The following is a 21,637-nucleotide window of genomic DNA, read 5'->3' on the forward strand; positions in this document are numbered from 1 at the left end:
TCAACATGAGGGGCCGGCTGAGTGGCGCGATGGTTAAGAACTCGCTTGGGATGCCAGAGGGCCCCGGTTCGGATCCCACATATGAGGGCCAGTGACACTGCCCTCTACAGCTAAGATGCTGAACAACAGCTCAACCTGGAGCTGGGCTGCCATGAGTCGCCGGTGACGGTGTGGGCTGCAGTCCCTGTGGCAGTGCATTGCCATGGGCTACCGTGTGTGGCCAGCAGCCAACGTGAGCGGCCAGCAGCCGCAGTGAGCAGCCGTCCAGAAGCCGGTGACTGATCTGCCTCACCCAAGAAGAGCGCGATGATGGTGCCAACTTGGGCCAGTGAAGCAAAGTCCTCCACAACTAGACTGAAGAACAAAACGACAGCAACTTGTCTGTTCCCCTTCCCCCAATTCCCCAGCACTGTTCCCATCCCCCCAATTCCCCAATAAAAATCTTTAAAAAAAAAAAAAAGAAATCAACATGAATACATTATTACTACCTTAAGTCTGTGATAATAGGGCCCCTCACAGTTTACATGGATGCTCACTTTTGGCTTTTGCTGGGCTGGAAATCAAAAGTTTTGCTTCTGGCCTAGAATGAGAATGCTTTTACATCTTAAATATTTCACTTAGCATTCTTAGGCTGTAGGAGTTGAGGGGGCAGCAATGTAGCTGTGCTTACTCCCTTAGTTCCCCTAGGCAGACAGGGAAGCCCCAGTATTTAGAGCTTCTCACAGCTTCCACACCCAATGCGGTCTCATTCCAAATCCCGAGAAGGCCTCACCCCCCAATCCCACTTAGCCTTCCTGGGCCTAGACTCCCTAATTAGGTAGAGTTCCCTTCCAGGTCAGGTTTATTCTCAACTAGGGAGACCCAAAGTCAGGAGCAAAAATGGATGGAGTCTCGTTGCAGACCCACTTGGTCCTGGCAACTGAATTGATTTCTCACCGACTCTAAAGTAAAACTGAGGTTTGTTACGAAGAATCTGGTCTCTCCTAAGAGAATTAAGACAAATCCAACTATGTGAATCACCCCTTGAAGTGTTTTTTGTACATATTTTTGTTAGTGGGAAAACAAAGATGTTCAGAGATCTCTAATTCAGACTGTGATTCCCTCTTTCTCTGAGTGCCTGGGTGTCATCAGCTAACCACAGTGACAGAGTGGTTAAAGATGTCACTCTCTCATGATTTGAAGGTTATACTCACCTACCAGGCAAGCCGAATCTGGGCCTGGCTCACCCAGTTTGAGTCTGCCTTTCTTTTCATAGTTCCAATGGCCATACAGCCCTCCCTTCTTCATGGAAAGGGATGGTCCTAGGTGGATGGAGAGGTGCAGGGAGGAACAGAAATCCATCCATTTCCAGTGGTTGAAATCGCTTGTGTTGGGTCCTGGTTCCAGTTTTGACTGGAACTCACCGAACTGGGAGGCCACAGTGCCAGAGCTCCATGGTCAAGGGTTGTTGCTTGCCTTAAAACTGTAGGCCCATTTCCAAGTTACATGTACAAAAGCATCACCTAGGAGCTTGTTAGAATGCAGATTCTTTGGCCCCTACTCCCAGAGACTAGTTCAATCAGTTGTGCCCAGGAACTTCCACGTATGACAGGACGTTTTCTTTCTTGTTCTCATCACATCAGTCTCAGGGAGCTGTGGCTGTGCTCCACAGACCCTCACTCCAGCCCCAGGCTAAAGGAGCAGTCCCAGGCAGGCCAGGCCAGAAAGCTGGACTCCTGCTGACCCTGGACCACTCCTCGAGCACCGCTGCATGACCTAAGTTCTAAAACACCAGTGTGTAGGATTAAACATTTTAGTTCCTGGCAGATGAATAATTTCATCGCACATTTAAGACCTCCAAAGGTAATGGTCTTTATTCTGCTGATTTCCTACAGGGTCACAGATTCTCCCTTAGCATTTAATTATAAATTATACTAGCAAATAGCACCTGCTATAATGTAATTGTTGAGCATCCTGTATATGATCACAGCTCACATTCATTGAGCTCTTATATGTAGTAGGCACATGCTAAGCACTTCACGTAGATCATGTTATTTCTCCCATGATGATATAGGATTCTATATGAAGCTGGCAGCACCCAGCCTGCATGGTCTGGGAAAACTCTGCTGTGTCACTCCTTAGCCTTTAGGGAGCTGTTTAGCAAGCCCAGTGACTTTCTCTAAAGACCCCAAAGCAGGCTTTTCTCTTAAAGTAATCATACTCACCAGTTTTTTATGTGCTGCAATTATTTTCTCCCAAATCTGTCGTTTGTGTTTTAACCTTGATGTTTTCTATCATATAGAGGCTTTCAACTTTTTGAGGTAAAATCTCTTATCTTTTCCCTCTTTTAGGTTTCATGTTATGTTTAGAATAGACCTTCCCACACCAGAGGCATAAAAATACCCTGTATTTTCTTCAGTAATTTTGTAGTTTAATCCCCACCACCCCCCGCCAAACTATTTTATGGAAACTGTGAGGTAGAGATCTAGCTCTTACTATAGACAGCCAGTTGTGTTAAAGTACTGTTTATTAAATTATCCATCTTTTTCCCCACTTAAAATACTCCTTTTATCTTATAGTAAATTCCCATATCCCTGGGTCTGTGTCTGGACTCTCCCATTTGTTCCATCAGTCGCTTTGCTCCCATTCCAGGTCACACTGAGTGACCATCATGGTCACTTGAAAGTCCTTGGGAAGTCCCTTAGGACATGCCTGCCACCCACCTAACACCACCACCCATCTCATCATTACTCAGAATTCTGAGTAGTCTCAGACATACTCTTCCAAATGAACTTTGGAACCTGCCAAATTCCACAAAGTATCCAATCCCACTGGAATACATTGAATGTATGGGTTGACTTGGTACAGGGCCATGATAGGTATCATCTGGGTCACCTTACAGACTGCTCTTAATAGCTCTTCAGTTGACTGTCTTAAGGTTTTATAGGTCGGCCGTCCTGTCTTCTACAAATAGTGACAACTGTTAACTGTTTTTTGTCTCCCTCATTTACCATACACTGCAGGTGTGAGTAGTGCCAGGACTTCCCCCAAATAGTAGGTCCTTGGCTAGTTTCGGACTTGAATGGGACTGCTGCGGTGTTTGAACCGTTAGAATGCCATTAACTGCTGGTTTCTGATCGAGACCTTTATCTCGATTAGAATGTTTATTTCTAAACTTACTAAGAGTTTTCACAAGGGATAGATTGTAAATTTTGCTGAAGATCGTTTCAGCATCTATAGAGACTATCATAAATGTTTCTCTATGAATCGAAGCTGAAATGACAGCTGATGAACAGCCACAGCGCCCCCAGCTTTACTCACAATCCCTGGTCCCTGTCCAGGAACCGACTTCTGTAGAAGGATGTATGGACCGTGAAGCTTCATGGCCTGACTGGAGGGATGGTGCTGAAAGCCTTCTCAGGTTGCCCACGCACATGGGGTCTTGGAGGCTTCACTTTCTTTCCAGGGGAAGGCTCAAACACCCCCATGATCAGAAGCAGCTCTCGGGGACAGTGGTGTACAGAGTACGGGAACGAAACAGGAGTCAGGTAGGGTAGAGGACCTCCCATGCCCTTGCCACCATTCCACAAATCAACACACAGACCACGTGCCCAGTTTGAGATGGGGGTTTTGTACCTGAAGTGTCCTATGACCTCTGGCCATGACAGTCTCTAGTGAGTCCTTCCACCACGCTGCAGCCCCGAGCCACAGCGTGCAGTCCAGGGAGCACTTAGAGTGGAGCCATCTGAGAAAGTGGATTCCTTGTACTCCTCCACCCCACTGCTAACTCTGGGCCCTCCTCCCAGCATCCCTTGGCTCCTGCTCGTCACGCCAGGATATATAGTCCCTATGTAACAACAGGATTCCCCTAGAGCCAGCTCTCACCTGTAGTGACTCTTGACGCTGGACTGTAACCCACTTAGCCTCCACTACCTCTCCTGCTTCTCCTCCATCCCATTTTGGGAAAAGGATGGGTGCTTGAGCCTGTGCCCAAGTGGGCAGCCACTCAACCCAAAGCAGAGGCTGGCCCTGCCCATTCTGACCAAGGGCCTTGTCTCCTTGATCTCGCTAGCGTCTGCCCTAGCTACCCAACTCTGGGCCGTGAGTTGCCCCCTAACACAGAAGCAACAATAAACAGGAAATGAGGGCACAGCCCAGTCTGTCACAGTTCTGAGAGGTAGATCAGGACAGGATACCCAGTGCAGCTTGTCCAATCCAACCTTGTATTAGAGGCAGTCTCTGTGGATGAACTTTCTCTTCAGGCCACAGGGAGCCTTAACCCAGGCGGAGGCGAAAGGTGGCAACCTCCATGGGCTCCAAGTAGATGTCAGTACTGTTGGAGGGCGAGGCCAGAGGGTACAGTAGCGTCAAGGAGGTTGGCTGCAGGAAGCCCACATCCAGGCCGTGGAAGAGGCTCCCCAGGGCGACCTGTGCAGGGGAGAGAAGGGTAGGGCTGTGCTGGGTGCTGACATACCAGACGAGGCCGCTCTTCCTTCACATAACTTGTTACCCTTTTAAGAATCTCACATAGGCTGTGGCCCCTAGCAGCAGTGTACCTATGTATGCACGCTTGTTTGCATTCAATCTCGGGGTCACCGAGATACGCACCCCCCCCCCCCCCCGAGTCTGTCCATGGACCCCAGGGTGGGAACCACTGCACTGAGCTGGGAGCAGGGACCATGTCTGGTTCACTTCTGAATCACTGGTGCCCCGTCACGGATCTGGCACATGGAGGCAGTTACCAGCGCCGGCTTAAACGAGGACTAGAGCTTACAAAGTCACAGCATGATGGTGTTTCGTTATTTCTGGTGATGTTTACTTTGTTTGATAGAGTTCTCCCCTCAGGGAACAGTTCTGCAGCTATGTGTCTCATCTAGCACTTGCCCCTGCTAGGCTTTGAAAACACATGTCAACAACTTCCCCCTTTCTCTCTAAAAAGCCCCAGGGGGACCCCCCCCACCCCCTGATCACTGCCTGATCTCACTGCGGTCTCACCAAGCTCTCTCACGCCTACCAATTCCCCGTCACCCCACTTCCCTCCTTCCTCTCATCAGGGGCTCCCTTCCCACACTTGGGCCCTGCTTACCTTGCCTTGGCTTGTGGTGCAGTTGAAGCCCAAGTTCTTGGCCTCAAGGCCACAGTCAAAACCCTTGCGGTGTAAGATGAGCGCAGCTTCTGCCGAGGGCAAGGTACCATCCTGGGGGACAGACAGTACAAGGGCAGTGTCCAGAAGGCAGCCAGGGGACAGAAAGGCGTCTGGGGAAGGCAGGCTAGAATTTGGACCTGAAAGCACACGGCTGAGCAGGATACTCACCTCGGCCTGGAGCGTGCGCAGGTTGAGCAGGTGAAAGTCACAGGGTGGTGAGGAAGCCAGAGGATGAAATGAGCGCAGACCAGGGTCTGGGGGCTGCCTCTTGGCTACGGGCAGGGCAAGTGCCGGGGCATTCAGGGACGTGGAGGTCAGGTGGCTGAGGAGGGACGGGTAGCTGGTGGAGTGGCCATCTGGGACCTGCAAGATTGGCCAGAGATGTGGGTGAGAGAACGGAGCTGGGGTGAGGTGAGAGTGGGGGTAAAAGCACAGCCAGATCGGTTCCTCTGGAAGAGCTTCCCTGGTGGGTCTGTATTCAAGGGCTGCCTGGCTCCAGGACCCTGCAAGTGTGACCACCTCCCATCGCACACAACTTAGGGCCACCGCACTAGGACATCTTGACTCTTTTGGGTTTTTTGTTTCCATGACGCTATAATGAGCAACACCTCCCATCACACAGAGATTCTCAGTGCAGGGAGGAGGAAAGACAGACAGATGGCATATGGGCCTCTGATGGAGAAGGTCCTCCAAGTGACCTGTACCAACTGGGACTACCTGGATGGCTGACCTGGACGTCACCCTCACAGGCCTAAGCTGAACTTGCCTCTGAGACAGCCCCTTTCCCATGTTCTGGATTTCTGTCCCTAACCCACTTTCCCATTGCCCAGAATTGCTCACTTCCCTTGGCCTGGATGTCCAGCCCTACCCAGCTGTCCTCACATCCACCCCTGACTTCTCCCTCCCATGGCTGAGGTTTCAAGCCACCACCATTTCCTGCTTGAATGACCTTTGAACTGACCCCCCTGCCTCCGGTCTCTCTTCCAAGCAGATCCACCCTACCCCCTACTGTTATAGTGACATGCTTAGGGCAGAGTCCCCACAATGTCCCTCCCAGCTCACATCCTTCACTGGCCTCCAGGATAAAGTCCAGACTCTTATCCAGGCATTCATTGCCATTATGGTGCCAACCTACCCCCCACTCTAGCCCAGTGCTGGCCAGAACTTCCTGCAATAATGGAAATATGTATATCTATACTAATATGGTGCTACTCACCATTTGTGAATAGTACGAAGAACTCAACTGGTTATTGTATTTAGTTCTAATTAATCTAAATAGCCACATGGGGCTAGTGGCTACCACACTGGACAGGCTGCTCTGATCTGAGTAAACTCACTATTCCCCATTCCCTGGGGACTTCCTGCCTCCCACCCTGTGAATTGGGTCATGTATGTGTGCTTGGATGGCGCCTCCTCCAGGAAGCTGGCCTTGGTCTCCTTGGCCCATGATGCTACCTGGCTTCTTAGGACCACTAAACATGCCCATTATCTGCCTCCTATTTTTACACATGTGGCTTGTCCCCAACCCCTATCCACGATTAAACTCCTAGACAGCAATTCGTATCTTATGCACTGTGCCCCTCTCAGGCCCTAGAGCACAGCCGGAGCTCGGGATCTATTAGAGGCATGGAGACGGGAGATGGAGTCTGTCATCGCAGGCTCCGACTGTAGTTACAGCCTCTAACACTAGCTCAACACCCATCGCCAGCCCTTACCTCTCAGGTACTGGTTTTGCTGCTGTGAAAGACCAAGTCCCTAAACATGGCTGCCAGTTTGGAGAAAAAGCCAGGCTGGTGGGGGCAAAGAGAGCCATGAGATGAGTGGGGCTGGCGTAGACAGGACTGGAGAAGAAGTGGGCCGAGGGGAAGGCCGGTGGGGAGTGCAGCTGAGGAAGGTGGAAGGTGAACACGAGGGGGCACAGGTGACAGGCTGCATAAGGTGGAGCATCAGAGTCACAGTCACTCCCCCCAACCGAGGAAGCAAGCCATACTCTCGCCATCCCTGCACCCCTCTAGCTATGCTCCTCAAGCTTTTAGGCTGGCACTCCTGGGCCGCCCACAGGGACAGACCTGAGCTGGCTCCCGGAGAGGGAGGCCCAGAATTTACCTCACTGCCCAGGGCTCGCCGTTCCAACAGGAGGCGGAAGTGGTTGCAGGTTCTCTTGTTGTCCTTGAGCCCTTGGCCTAGGCCCCGGTTGTCGTCCTGCATTAGCCGCCGGTCCAAGATCACCTCCAGCTGGCCTAAGGGCATTAACAGGGAGTCCTCAGTTGGCTTCCCCATTCCTAAGCAGACAGCGACCTCTGGGAGAGCCTCAGCCACAGGCCCTGAGGGAAAAGCCCAGTGGGCTGGCCGGAAGCTGAGTCACTCAGGAGAAAAAGAAGCCGTGGAAACCAGAGCTGGAAGGGGCCTAACTGAAGGGGCTGGCTTCACAGAGCAGGAGACCAGAGGCCCGGAAAGGGCAGTCTGACTCTGGCAGGTCACTGCTCGGCTCTGTGACTCAGGAGTGGGGCCGGGCCAGGTGCCCAGGCAGGGAGCCGCATCTAGACGGGCTACATAAACAAACTAAACAAGCCAACACAAACTGCCATCTACAGCCGTCCACAGCTGCTGCCGAGGTCCGAACGGGACAGATTTCCTCAGGCTGGGTAGCTTCTTCTGTGACTAGAACACATGCCCTCCTGCCCTTGCTCTAGGTGGGGAAAGACTCCAGCTCTGCTCCCCTCGTCAGTCAAAAGGAAGGCTGCAGAGAGGACAGCCAGATGGCAAGTCAGGCAGAGGCTCAAATTAGGTGTCATTTGGGGGTGCCCAGGGGAAAAGAGATGGCAGATGATCACCTTGGCTTTGTTTTCTAAATATGCTTGGGGACAGGGCTTACGGCAAAGCTGACATATGTTGGGATGAGGGTTTCCCAACGCCTGTTTTTTTAACAATCTCTTGAGGGTTGCCCACACCAATGGCCCTACCCACCCTTTCACGGCCCTTGCCCTGGTTCTAACTTGGATAGTTCCTCTGTCTATTTACTCTGCGTAATCACAAAAAAGATAGCCGAAAATCCTAAACTGGACCCTGGGCATATAAAACAGTACTATTTCTTCGCATGCTTGCTATTTCCCAGAAGGGCAGAGAGAACCAAGAGGAGACACTGGGCTCGGTTAGGAGTTGATGCCACAGCCAGACCCGAGGGAAAGTTCTACAGCTGGGGTGGTCCTGGGCTAAAGGGTAGCAGAGCCCCACTCCTTCTAGCAGGAAGTCAGGTCCCCACTGTGCTCACCACTGGTACCCACAGAGCCTAGACCGGGCACTCTGAGCTCAGCCCTGCACGGAGGCTTCTCCAGGAAGATGGAAGGCCTGAAGGCCTCAGGGGCCACCAAGTGCAAACCGTTCACTTACCCTGAGGACACGGAGCCACCTGGGCTTCTGGCGTGACCAGCTCCAGGCGAATGCTCTTGGTGCCCTTGTTTTGACTCTTAAGAATGTCATTCTCTTTTAATGACCGCTAGTAGGAAAACGCTGCGTACTTTTCTCCTTTGCTAAATATTATGTTACAACATTGATGCATTTTTCCAACTGTCCCTGTCCCATTTCTGGCCAGAAGGGGGCTGCACACCTCAGCTGAGAATCACCATTCCATATTCTGATGCCTCTTTGAGGGGATGCAACAGGGAACCCACCCCCCAGGCGTCTCCATCAGGGGAGAGGTGACAGCAGGCATCCGGCTTCCTCCAGGGCCTGTGTGTGACTGACATGAGCTGTTACCGGCTCGCCCCTTCTCCAAGCATGGAAGGAAGGGGAGGCCTGCGGAGTGGAGAGGCTCGGGGGCGGGATAGGCTTCCCTTTCTTGTCCTTCACCCTGTGCACAGCTTCGGTTCCCCACTCACCATCGTGGAGGCTGGAGACACCCAGGGCCTGGGCGGTGTGCAGCGTGAGGCGGTTCTGGGCGTCCTGGATGTAGGCCATGACTGGCATGGGGTAGAAGTTGGCCTGCAGGGGCAGCTTCTTCAGATATCGCCGGGGCTGCATCTGTGGGGCAAGGCCAGCCGGTCAAGGCCATCTGCCCCCCTCACGCTTGGGCCCCAGGGGGGTCCCCAGTCTGAAGGGGTTCCTGATACTCTCGCCTGATTCCTCCTTCTCCATCAGGGCAGAGCACCCCCTGGGGCCTGTGATGGAGGCAAAACACAGTCCAAGTTCTGCTCTGAGGGGTCTCCCTGGCCCCAGGCCCAGGAATCACCTGAAAGCCGTTGAGGTCCGTGAAGAAGGTGCCCTGGCTGTCAATGTCCGTGTGGATGCGCAGGGCCAGCTCCTTGTTGACATAGTCCCGGATGTCCACCAGGGATGACACGTCCAGAGACAGCCCCTCCACCCCTAGGCACAGGGACAGACAGCCTCAGAGTCTGGGCTGGACAGTCTGTGCCCAACCCCCAGGCCACTCTCCACACATCAGGACGACCTCTGCTCCAAGAGAATTCATTAAGCATCACCCCTGTCTCAAACAACAATCAGTTGGGGACAGATGGATGGACAGGACGGGCAGGAGGAAGCACATGTCACAGCCCGTGTGGACCTTCCTCCTATGCAGGGCACGCACCTGGCAGGTTGTAGAGCCGGACCACCTGGTGAACATGCTCGTAGTATGCTACCACCTCTGAGAAGAAAGGGCCTTCAGTGACACGCAGCACGGGGGGATCCTTGGGGACGTAGGGCTGGAGAAAGAGCAGGTGGCAGCTGAACCCACAGCACAGAGGGCAAAGCAGGGAGGTACCAGCCCAGGGTCGCACAGGGAAGTAGTGGTTCCCGGCAGGCTCTGGCCCAAGCCCCCAGGTCGAGCTCCCCGGCCACCTCCTCCCAGAGGCAGCACGGCGAGGCCCCAGCAGGCACGGCCCACCCTGGAAGGAGGCCTGAGTCCCTCCTCATTGCCTCCGTTCATAGGTCTCCTGGTGCCCTCTGATAGGGAGGTCCTCGGCCCCCCGGGGTTTGCGAGGTGCCTTTAGGGTACCTGGGCCTCGCCGTCCGGCAGGAAGAGGTAGGCTCCACTCTTGTCTTTGGAAGTGCGGGTGCCATAGACGAGAAACTCCATGTCCATGCGCTGCTCCTGCTCCTCATCCACCCTTCGGATGCTCTGCCAAAAAACACAGCCCTGACCCCTGGCCCCACACCGGCATGTCAGGCCTCCCCCTGGGAGGGCACGGATGAACTTCCCCAAGAAGCCACGCCCAGCTCCCCTGCTGGCAGCTCCGAGCCGAGGTGCTGTCTGTCTCCAGGGCCGGGCCCAGCGCCGTGCACGCCCTCCCCTGGCTCCCGCCCTGGCCCTTTACCTTGAGGAGCCCGCTCAGGCCTGAGAACCAGACCTGCATGTAGCGGTTGCTGAGGGCGAAGTCGCTGGTGCCAGAGTCGATGACGCGTAGTGGGAACGCTTCATGCCTGCTGACAGCCAGCTGCCGGCCGTGCAGGTAGACGCGCACGGAGGAGGGCAGGGTGCGGTGCCCGTCTAGGCCCAGCTGCAGCTGCAGCACGCCCAGGCCCAGCGCCGGCAGGCGGGTGGGCACAGACACCTGAGGGCACAGGGGTGTGAGGAAGCGGGGGCCACAGCCTGGGCGTCAGTTCTGGACGCGGGCCTGGGATTCTAGTTCTGGAGCCCAGGCAGGTCCCTGTACCCACCGGGACCTCTGTCCCCTCCTCTGAAAGTGGAGGTGGTATTACTTGCCCCTTATCAGACTGTTACAAGTCTCAAACGATATTTGAAAAACTGTGAAGCAGTAACCACACACGAAGCTTTCAGTAAAGATTTGCTGAATGAATGAGCGATGGGGCAATATAACTGCCATTTTTACTGTCATCATCATTATGCCCAACTTCACCTTCCCTTCAAGGACAGACTCAAATCCCACGAGTGACTATCCTTTGGGCAATCCCTCTCCCCAGGACACCTGCCCCAACCCGGGGAGTAAGCAGGGCTGCAAACAAGAGGGTGGGAGGCTGGTGTCGAAGGGGAGAGGCCAAGGGTCAGCAGAGGGCCGGGGCCAGAATCCACCTGCAGAGCCCCCCCTCACCTGATAGACATCAGGGACCATGTCAATGGCAGAGCTCCAGTGCGCGCTAATCTGCACAGCCAGGGGCTGACCCTCCTCCGAAAAGACACGCACCCGGGGCGAGCTGACCAGCAGGGACACCACGCTGAGCCGCTCCTGTTCCAGCGGGTTGAAGACCACCACATACCTGTGGGTGGAAGGGGGGCTTGCTCAGGCCACTGGTCCTGGACGGCGGAAGCAGGGACAGTGGCCGGGCCAAGAGTCCCACGGTGGTCGGCTGGTGTGGGGGCGGGAGTGGCTTCGCCTCTGTGCCTGGCCTGGTGCACCTCACCTGGGTGAGGACTCCAGCTGGATGACTGTGCGCTCTGGCAAGGCATCGTGATTTAAGCGGGTGTCATCCTAGAATTAAGCGGGGTGCGGGAAGCCATTAGGGGCTTGGCCTGACTCAAGAGTCCTGCCTCCTCCCCAACCCCGCCTGCCCTGGATGGGGACCACCGGCTGCGCTGGGCACAGATCGTCACCCCAGGATGGCGAAGGAAGGTAGGAGAAACACTCGCACACAGAGCTCTTGGGGTGGGACCACACACACCATAGGGTCCCCCAGCAGATCCAGGAGTGGGGCTCACCATTTGTAGGAAGGGCACCTCAGGGTCAAAGTGGTAGGTCTCCTTGTCCCCCAGCACCAGGTAGTGCGCAGCGTTAATGATGACCTGCTTCAGGCTGACAAGGGAGCGCAGCAGCCTGGGGGCAGGAGAGGGACCGTGGAGAAGATGACCACAGAGAGCCTGTTTGCCTTGCCAGAGGGCTGAGCCCTCAGCAGGCTGAGCACTGCCCAGCACGTCCTTTCTTTGGGACGGTGGGCAGGGGCATGGAGTGGACAGAGAGAGGAGAGGGCTCCCACCTGACTCCATAATCCACAACGACTGCCTCCTTGGCAGTGCCAGTGATGGCGTCATGGTGCTGGAAGAGCCCCAGCGTGCGCCGCGCTTCCGTCAGAAGGGCGAAGTTCGAGAGCGGATACTGGCTGGCCAGTCCGGAGTGGCGGGCATGAGCTACAGCCAGGCTGTACAGAATCTCTGCCCCCCTGCCCAGAGAGACAGGTCAGCGCCTGCTGATACAACTCTTTCCACCGCTTCTCCACCTGCCCTGCTCTCTGTGTCTTTCTACTCCCTTCGGAGCCAATCCAGCCCCTCCATAATCCCCAAAGGCCTGCTCTACTCCCTCCAGCCTGGAAGGGGGGGGGGGTCTCACCGCAGGTGGGCTTCCAGGACACGGTCCAAGTTCTTGTAGAAAGGCCGGGAGGTGTAATAGCCTGTCCAGTAATGGTCCTCCCGGTCCGCATAGGAGAAGAAGTCTCCACTCAGCACAGGAAACCCAGGAGGCCGGACCCCTGGCTCCACCCCTGTCCTCTTGTACAGAGCGTCAAAGTAGTCTGAGAGGGTGCCAAACTGGGCCTGTGGGGAGCCGAAGAACACGCTCCCATCAGTGCCAGAGCCTCCTGGGACTGTGACCCCGTGCTGCAGTCGGGGCTAGGGGCGGATCCTGCCAACACATAGGGCAGTCACTGTCCGTCACACCCTCTGGACCTCACACACAGGGTGGGAGCCTGGGAAAGAATTCTGACAGAAAAGGGGGCCTTGCTGAGAGTGGGGACTGATCCCCTGCTTTGCAGCCGGGAGTGGGGAGCATGGAACCTCAGGGGAGGGGCCGGGCTGTAGCCCTGCTGAGATGCTGAGAGCCCTCGCTCGCTCACTGCGCCCCTCGCACCTGCACGTGGAGGTCAGGCTTGCTGTTGAGGAAGTCGAAGAGCCGCTGGTAGTTGGAGAACTGAGCGTCCCACTCATGGGGCTTGTCGTAGCGGAAGTCATCGCCCAGCGGCACCAGCAGGACGTTGCTTCGGAAGAGCCGGGACTTCTTGCGGTACTGGTCCAGGAGCAGGGCCGCCCTGTGGTGGGAAAGGGTGCAGCGTGAGTCTCCGCATGGCAGCATCCTGAGCAGGGCTGGTCCAAGAGAGGCCCTCTGCAAAACCGCCATGGAGGAGCACTTGGCCTGCAGTGCACACCTCCTGAGGTGGGAAACCCTGTCCCGGGAGCCCAGCCTTCCCTGGACAGTTCTAACAAGCAGACAGCTCTTCCTGTGCTAGGCTGCACGGAGGGCTTCAATTCCCTGACCCCACGCAGGACAGATCCGTCCTCCTTCCCCGTGATGCTCCTTCAGACATACTGAAGACGTGCCCACGCTCCTCTGGGCTCCCCTTCAGGCTACAATCCCAGCTCCTCCACCTGCTCGGTCCCAACATGGCAGTCTAGAATCTGCTCACCAGCAGGTCCTGAGCAGCCTGTCTGCCAGTGCCCCTGAGTGAGGGCCCAGCGCTGGATACGGGGGTCCAGGGTGGGCTGACCCACAAACCAAGACAGAGCCGCACTGCTAGTTCAGCCAGGTGCTCCCATGAGAGCAGGGGGCATTCACACAGGCGTGGTTGGCAGCCCCACAGTCACCCCACAGCACTAATATCAGCTGCCACGTTCTCTGTACGTGACTCTCAAGGTTGTTTCTCATCCTGAACATTCTTATTCTGTTTTCTGAAGCTAAGGGTGGAACCTCACATCTGTAGCTAATAAATCTTTTCTGGCTAGATTTGACCCACATCCTAAACTGTGGAGGTCTTTTGGGATCTGATCCTGACACTCCAGCTTCATTCTGCCCACCCCCCTCCGCTCCCAGCCCCGCCTCAAGTAGCAATGCAGCACTGGAGTGAGGAGCCTGGACTCGGGAGCCAGGCCACATGAACGCCAGCTCTGCATGGACCAACTGAGTGACCTTGGGCAAGTGACTTAACCTCTCTGGGCCTCCGCTTCTACAAAATGAGGACAACGTAAATACCTACCATCAGAATGTTACGAGAATTAAAATGAACTGCACAAATTAATATTTGTTAGAACACTTGGAATAGTGCCTGACACCTAGTTAAAACTATATATGAATGTTTACTTTCTTTTTCATCCAAGCTACTGGTAAATCAGTGGAAAAACAGAGCCTGTGGCATATCAAAAAAGTCCCTTTCTCTTTTTAGACCAACCTACTAATTGGAGTGCTGTGGGTGTCACACACAGTTCAACCAGTCATTAATCTACTTAACCGTGCTGGTCGGCTTGTAGTTTTCTATTTTGTTCTCCAGAGAGGACTCCTTGAGCATCATTTTTCCCTAATCTATCAGCCTAGGAAGCCTTTCAGAGGAGAAAATGAAGTTACTCTCACGACTTGCTCATTGCAGACCTAGCTGGCACCCATGGGTCACAGCGGCTGCTTTAAGAAAAATCCTGCCCGCACAGTCCTCAAGGCTCGCTTGGAACCAGCATTTACATTTCTGGGTTCTGGAAACAAAAGACCACTTTCTTTCCCATCAGTCACATGCTTCACCTCTTGGACATCATGGAAATCGGAGAATTTCAACATGAAAACCAGTTCAACTTGTTATAGTCTTGAGGCCAGTCCACTTCTGGCAAAATCGCTGTTTTGGATCACTCTTATTTAATCTACACATTCCCGGGGGGCCTGTTTCAGCAACAGTGCCATTTTAGGGGCCCCTAGTGATTCTCTCAAAGGGAACGGGCCTGCTTTCTCAGAGGCTGGAGGCTGCTGGGCAGGACTGAATGTGCACGTGAATGAGGTTCCAGGTTCTCAGAACACTGGGGATCCCAGCCGACTTCGGGTATGGCAGGACGCCTGAGCTTAATGAAGGTGTATTAGACTAAAGATTGGAAGGAACTGTACCCAATTTGAGAATAATTCACCTCTGAGTTAGCCGACCGGCTCTGACAGTTTATAAGGACACTGGAAAACATGGTCATTTAGGAAAGTAAAACCATTCTGGGAAAGGTGGTTCCTTCCAGCCTCTCCAGTTTCCCAGGCACACTCGTAAAGGAGCTGCCACCACAGGGGCTGTGGGCCTGAACGCACCACCTGAGCCCACCCCCCATCTTATGAAGCCACCATGCAGCAGAGCCCAGACTAGGGGCTGGGGGCAAATACCTCTCGGCCACGTTTGCTTCTGTGATGGCGCGGGGTGGCACCTTCCAAGGGCAGTTGATGCGTCCTCCGGGCAAGCGTTTAAAATCAAACTGGCAGCAGATCTTGGGATCTGGGCCACAAGTATGGGGGACATCATAGCTGTAGAAGGGCATCATGTGGCAGAAGATGTCTGTGCTGGAATCCGAGTCTGCAGATGACAGAGCAGGCAGTCAGCCACCGGCTGGCAGTGGCGGGAGCCGGGCACAGGGGTGCCAGCAGGGTGGCAATCTGCTCTGGCTACAGGTAGCCCTGGCAGGAGGGTAGGCTCGACCTAGACTGAAGGCTGCAGAGGACGTGTAGGCCAAGGGTCAGGACACAGGGAGGGCTCCGCAGCCCACAGCTCCCCCAGGGGATGGCATGCTCAGAGCCTCAGGACTGACAGCAGGTCCCACAGAGGCCAGAGGTCTATGTGGTCCCCACGTAGCCTGAAGGAGAGTGCTTCTGGAGGTCTGCACCAGTGCCTGCGGTCTGCTCTGAAGGACACTGCGGCTTGTCTCTGAGACCCTGGCCCTTCCCCAGTGAGAACTACCACTGTGGGCCCTGCCACCCTACCTGGCCTTACCCCAGGTCTGCCTCCACATGAACTCCAGGCTGTGGGTGGCGGCAAAGTGCTTCTTGATGGCATAGTGCACCCTCTGAATCAGCATGCTGGTCAGGTTGGCACGGCGCAGCAGGTAAGCCATGGTGGGGCTGTGTCCAAAGGGGTCCACCGCCCAGCCTGAGCGCGGAGTCGCACCTGAGTAGGGGCAAGGAAGCCAGAGGCCCTGAGCACCTCAGCGCTTGGCCTGCCGGTACTGGGGCCCCAGCTCCCATCCTGCCACGATGCCGGGCCCTCGCTGGGGGAATTAAGTGTAGAAAGGAACCACCCCCTGCCAATCCCTGTACCTTCCAGTCCCCTGCCGCCCTCTGGGCTCAGCTCTGGGGCTGACTCCCTTTCCTGAGCCTGGCCTCACCGAGGTTTTTCTCCAGCCATTGGTGTCCCTCGATGAGCTGGTCGATCAGTGCAAAGTAATGGGAGTTGGCCTCATCCGGCATCACCCAGCCTCCCGTCGCAATCTCCAGCTGCCCGTTTCCCACCAGCCTGGAATTAAGGACTCACACTCAATATGGGGTGGGGACCCTTTGCCCAGTCCTGCCACCCAGAAGGTGCCGGGCCCTGTGCGCACTGGCCTCACCCAAACTCGGGACCCAGAGAACAGACATGCGCCCTCCTTTCCTGCCAGCCAACCTCCGTGCTCCCATGGCCCTGCTTACCCTGGCCCATGCTCCTCTCTGGCTGTGCTCACAGACCTCTCATCTCTCCTAACACAGATAACCCTAAAACCAGCTCCTGCCTTCTCCTCGGCCTCTCCACCATCACGCACCATCCCTGCCATGCTCTCCCTCACCTCTCCCTGCCACTGTGGCACCCACAGCCTCCGGCGAGACCCGCACACCCAACCTAGGCCCAGAGGACAGTCCTCCCACGCCTCCCTGGCACTGGCCTTCGCACTGCTGCTCTCTTTTGGGCATTGATGTTGTCCCACCACTTGGCGAAGAAGGAGACTTCGGCCCAGAGGAACCGCCGCCGGGGGTCCTCCTGCAGCTTGGACACCATACTGTTGAGGATGTGCTGGGTCTGCTCCGCATAGTACTTCTCGAAGGTCTTGATCCAGCCTGAAGGGCAACACCGGGTCCCCTGAGGAGGCCGCATGGTCCCTCCCTTCCCTTGCCATCAGGAAGCCCACTCCACACCCCAGCTCCAGAGCTCTGCTGGCCCTCACCTGGGTCATTGTGAGAGTGGGGTACCACGAACACCTGTAGGTCTTCAGCGTCCCAGTCATGTGGGCCATAGGAGATGTCGAAGCCTTGCTTCCACACCCCACCATCCACATTGTCGAAAGGCAGCTCCTCTGACACAGTCAGCATCTACCAGGCAGGACAGCAGCTCAGTGTCCCCCCCCATGGCCTCCGTGGGTCCCTGCCAGCCCGGACTCTTACCTGCAGCTCTGGCTTCTGTCCCCGGCCCCCCAAAGCAAACTGGCAGTCTTGAGGGGAGATGGAGAAGAAACTGGGCCGGGGCTCCGGCAGCACCACCCAGGAGCCATTGGCCGTGTAGTAGGGCAGCAGGGCGGGCGGGCCCTCAGCGTTGGCGGTCAACTCCAGCACAGACTCCTTGATGTGGCTGATGATCTCATGGTTCTCTTCCAACAGCTGTTCCAGCTGCTCAATGCGGTTCTGCAGCACAGAAATTTGGCTCTGCCAGAACAACAGAAAGCAATCACCCACAGCTCCTTACGGCTCAGGGAGGGACTTTGCCTGGGGCCCACCTTCTGAGGCCTGTGATCCTGCCCTCTCCAGTGGAAGGCAGAACCATGAGCCTATGGGGCCATGTGGCTCTGGTCAGATCAGGGAAGAAGTGAGAATCACCACTTGAGCTGGGAGTTCCCTCACCTTCTGGCTCCAGGGTGGCAAAGATTTCACTTCACATGCCTATTCTCAACAATCGGTGCTGCCTGCGTGGAGCCCTGACAAGAACTGCATCTGGGCTCAGGAGGAACAGATGCACAATCCATTAGCAATGTCTGCCAGGCATTCAGGAGACAGAACGGCAGTCCATTGTGCCTTTTCCCCCCTCCTTCCTTTTTGTCATCATTGTTTTTAGCTTTGGGTTTCTAGAAAAGCCGCCTATTGGGCAGGAATGTTCTTGTCCTGAGCTGACATGACGCTTCAGCTGGGGCGCTACCCTGATCCCAGACGAATTGTATATGAAGACATCAGCCGCCAGGCATGACTCACCCGGGGGAAGTTCCCACCGCTCTGATGTCGGGCAGGATCGTGCTGCACTCGGTCCAGCATGAGGTAGAGTGAGAAGACAGCCACGCAGAAGATAGCAGCCCCACACACGGTCACCTGCTTTTTCAGCTTCATACTGGCCTCCCCACACACCTGGCAGGAGGGACACAATACGGAGCTCCAGCATGCAAAATCCCTTTGGTGGTCTTTCCACCAAGCTGACCCAGTGAGTTCCTGCAGCTGCTTCCCAAGGAACAAGAGCCCCCGTTTACCTGACTCCCAAGAAAAGCAAGCTTCTCAGCACCGAATCCGGACACTGGCTATGGATCCTGACCGCACCTAGATCTTATTCTCTTGGCTGAGACACAGGAAGCACAAGGACGTAACCCATCTGAGGCTGGGCCTGCCTCCTCCTGGTAGCAGCTCTTCCCTAGGGTGAAGATGAATCTCTCTCCCCAGGCTGATGCTATAAAAAAACACAACCAGATAACAAACTTCCCGGCTCTGACTCCAGAGGTCACTACCACACAACCTCCTGATTCTAACCAGTTTCTCAAAGAGCTTACCTACAAGAAAGGTGCAGCCGGGGCAGAGGAGGTGGGTGTCCAGGCTCCTTGACCATGTGCTTCTAGGTTCAGAAGAATCAAGCGCTCCCTGTTTTGATTTAAAATGTATAACCAAAGCTGAAATAAACTGACAGGAAAGCCTTTCTCCCTGCCCTCTTGGATCAGACCGGTACTCAGCGGAAACAGAGCCTGGCACAGATCCTCTCTCATTAAGAAAGACACAACGAATTTAAAAAGAATTAGTTTATGTTTCTGCCACAGAGTGAGTCCTCCGTCTTCCGTTAGTCCTGATTCTGCAGTGGGTAACTTTCAGCCTCCGGTTATACAGGATGTAGGGGACCCCCTGGGAAGCCAGCAGTAATTGATGCTGAAGACCCCTCCCTGGGTAGGGACGGGACAGGCAGGGCTGCTAGGTTGTGGGGCAACTTCAGACGCCCAGCGCCCGCCCGCGGACCTCTACTTGCCTGCTGCTCCTAAGGAGGCCGCAGCTGCCGGCCCAGCGTGAGGGGAGCGGCCGCCTTGTCTCCCTCCGGCCCCGGGGCCCAGGAGATGTGCCGCCTCTGCCCGGTGTCCTACTTAGAGGGATCTGATTCCGCTCAGGAGCCTCCGGGCCATATTTTTAGCCCTTGGACGCTGGTTCCAAGCCAAAGTGGGTGGAGCTGGGGAGACACAACAGTTGGATCACCGTGGAAGGAGGCACCTGCGCCGCGTCGCCGTTCGCCCACCCGCCGGCCCTCCCCGCTCCGCCGGTCCCGGGACCGGGACTACAACCCGGGGCGAGGGCGGGGGCGCGGGCCGCTTCCGACCCCGAGGTGCCACTTGGCGCTCCGGCTGCCCAAGCCGGGCCGCGGCTGGACAGCCGGACCCTCCCACGCGTCCGTCCCGCGCGTTACCGTCAGCAGCCGGCCTCGCGGCGCCCCTCACATCTCCAGGGCGAAGGCCCGCGCGAGGCAGCGACGCAAGGAAGGCGGCCGTCCGCCCACCCGTCGCCCCGGCTCCGCGCGCCGCAGCCGCGCTCCCGCGGGGCCAGGGCCTCCGGCGCACTTCGCTGCGCCCGTCCCCCCACCTCTAGCGGCCGCCCGCAGAGCAGCGTGCGGGGCGGGGACGGTCGCACCGCCCCGACCCCACGCGGCCCCGCCCGGCTCCGGGAACTGGCCCGGCGCCTCCCGCGCACTCCGCGCCGTGGACCGGGGACGCAACGCGCAGCCGCAGTTCTGACCGGGCCTGGGCGCGCTGCGGCCCCGCGAGCGTGGGGCGCGTGACTTTATTTTGTCTGACTCTGACGAGAGTAAGCACGTTATCAAACAGTAGTGGAAACATTCCTCCTCCGTTGCACCAGCGGAGCACGTTTTCCGGGCCCGCCCTGCTGCATCCTTAATCTGATGCAGCTACATTCTCAGGCAAAGGGGTGCTGCCTCCTGTTGGTGCGGTGCTTAATCACCATCCCTTTCCTGCCTGCCACCCAGCGAGTAAGACACCACCTCATTCGTCTTGGTTGGTCTCCTTTTACGGGGCGGCTGGGTTGTTTGTACTTTTGTAGCATAATAAACCATTCTGCAATGAACATCTCCATGAATTCCACATGTGTCTTTTATTACCTCAGGACAAATTCGCAGCAGTGAGGTTACCTAGGCAAAAGATATGGACTTTTATAACTGATGATATTCGCATTCTACAGCCCCTAAAAGGACGGTGCCCGTTTCCACTGTTGATTACAAACTGTTGAATATTGCTTGAACAGTGTTTTTGGCTGACTAACCAGATTTAAAATGCCATCTCACTGTTTTAACTCCCATTTCTTGGATCACCATCAGGAATATTTTTCCAGGTTTATTTACTAACCGAATGCCTGCACTAAGGTGCTCGGCCTAGGCTGGGTTCCTCATCCTCTATGTCTCTGTGTTTTGCTCTGTGTTCTGGGAAATTTATCTTCCAACCCTTCTACTGAATGATTCATTTTGGCAATCATACTCTTAATGTTCAAGAGCTTTTGTTTGCTCTCTGCTAGCTCTTTTTTTTTTAAAGAGTTGAGCTATAACAGTATATGGCACAAGTCTGAAGTGCACATGAGTTTGATGAGTTTTGATCAATGTATACATGAGTATAATCACAACTCAGACCGAAACAGAACATTCACATCACCCCCAGAAGGTTTCCCTCTGTCAAGAGTTCAAGCAGTCCCCAAGTGCACTGTGGTGGCCACAAGGATCACGATGCAAATGCTAGGTGGGCCTGCCAAGCTTCCATAGACTCAGGATCCACGTCCTATCAGCAAGAGCAAGACCAGCATGGATCCCACAGGGTGACACTGAATCGAAGGGACCTGATGACAGGGGGAATGGTGATAGGTCTTCATGGCTTAAGGAGCCAACTCCAAACTACAGCCAAGAAGTGGCATGGCCGTGGCCGCGCTCTGTGAGGAGATGGGCCAGATGGAAAGCCCTGAACTCAACTGGAAGTAGGAAGATGGATGAGAAATGGCCTTGTGGCAATCTCCCACAAGATAGGGAGGCTCCTCTCTAGGATGCTTATGTCCCCTTGCTCCGTAATTGCAGTGCATTGTGTCAAAACTCATGTCAGGCTGCTCAAGCCTTGCCCACATGGCCCATGAAGACACATACAAGTTAGTAAGGACGCCATGGCTGAGCTGTTCCCCTACACTCTCACACCCCTGCCCATCGATGCCCCTCAGACAGAACCACTATTTTGACTTCTCTATAGTCTTGTATGTCCTTGAATCTCATAAAATGGAATCAAAAGTATGTATTCCTTCATGTCTGGCTTCTTTACTCACCATGTCTTTGAGAGTCATCAGTGTTGGTGTGTGTATCAGTGGTCTGTTCTTGCTCATTGCTGGATAGACGTCTGAGTCATTTTCAGTTTATTATGGTCCTAACTTCTCTCTCTTTCTGGAACTTTAATTACTCATATATTTGGAGTCCCATATGTTTCTTAGGCTCTATTTTTTTTCCATTCTCTTTTTTTCTCTCTTTACTTCAGTTTAGGTACCTTCTATTAATCTATCTTCAAGTTCACTAATTCTGTCTTCTCATAAGTGTCCAATCTGTATCCTT

The 21,637-nt window shown here is 55.2% G+C and overlaps 1 protein-coding gene across 2 annotated transcripts; it reads right to left on the bottom strand.

Annotated features, from left to right (window-relative positions):
• Positions 1-2,488: 2,488 nt before the first annotated feature.
• Positions 2,489-18,651, bottom strand: MAN2A2 (mannosidase alpha class 2A member 2). Of its 2 annotated transcripts, none has more exons than XM_019640160.1 (24): positions 18,564-18,651; positions 18,270-18,463; positions 18,001-18,150; positions 17,203-17,460; positions 16,986-17,130; positions 16,707-16,878; positions 16,176-16,303; positions 15,785-15,958; positions 15,184-15,370; positions 12,919-13,096; positions 12,403-12,605; positions 12,053-12,235; positions 11,778-11,892; positions 11,483-11,550; positions 11,173-11,338; positions 10,438-10,674; positions 10,119-10,241; positions 9,711-9,825; positions 9,354-9,487; positions 9,004-9,145; positions 7,232-7,365; positions 5,294-5,488; positions 5,066-5,176; positions 2,489-4,407 (listed from the first exon to the last, which is right to left on the bottom strand). In XM_019640160.1, exons 3-24 carry the CDS (start codon positions 18,130-18,132, stop codon positions 4,255-4,257), a joined length of 3,453 nt encoding a protein of 1,150 aa, XP_019495705.1. In that variant the 5' UTR covers positions 18,133-18,150; positions 18,270-18,463; positions 18,564-18,651; the 3' UTR covers positions 2,489-4,254. The 2 variants fall into 2 exon arrangements, with proteins under 2 accessions (XP_019495705.1, XP_019495706.1); XM_019640161.1 differs by having other exon boundaries at positions 18,568-18,649.
• Positions 18,652-21,637: the final 2,986 nt, after the last annotated feature.

The sequence above is a fragment of the Hipposideros armiger genome, unplaced genomic scaffold, assembly GCF_001890085.2.
Source record: "Hipposideros armiger isolate ML-2016 unplaced genomic scaffold, ASM189008v1 scaffold_48, whole genome shotgun sequence".
Classification (NCBI taxonomy): Eukaryota; Metazoa; Chordata; class Mammalia; order Chiroptera; family Hipposideridae; genus Hipposideros; species Hipposideros armiger.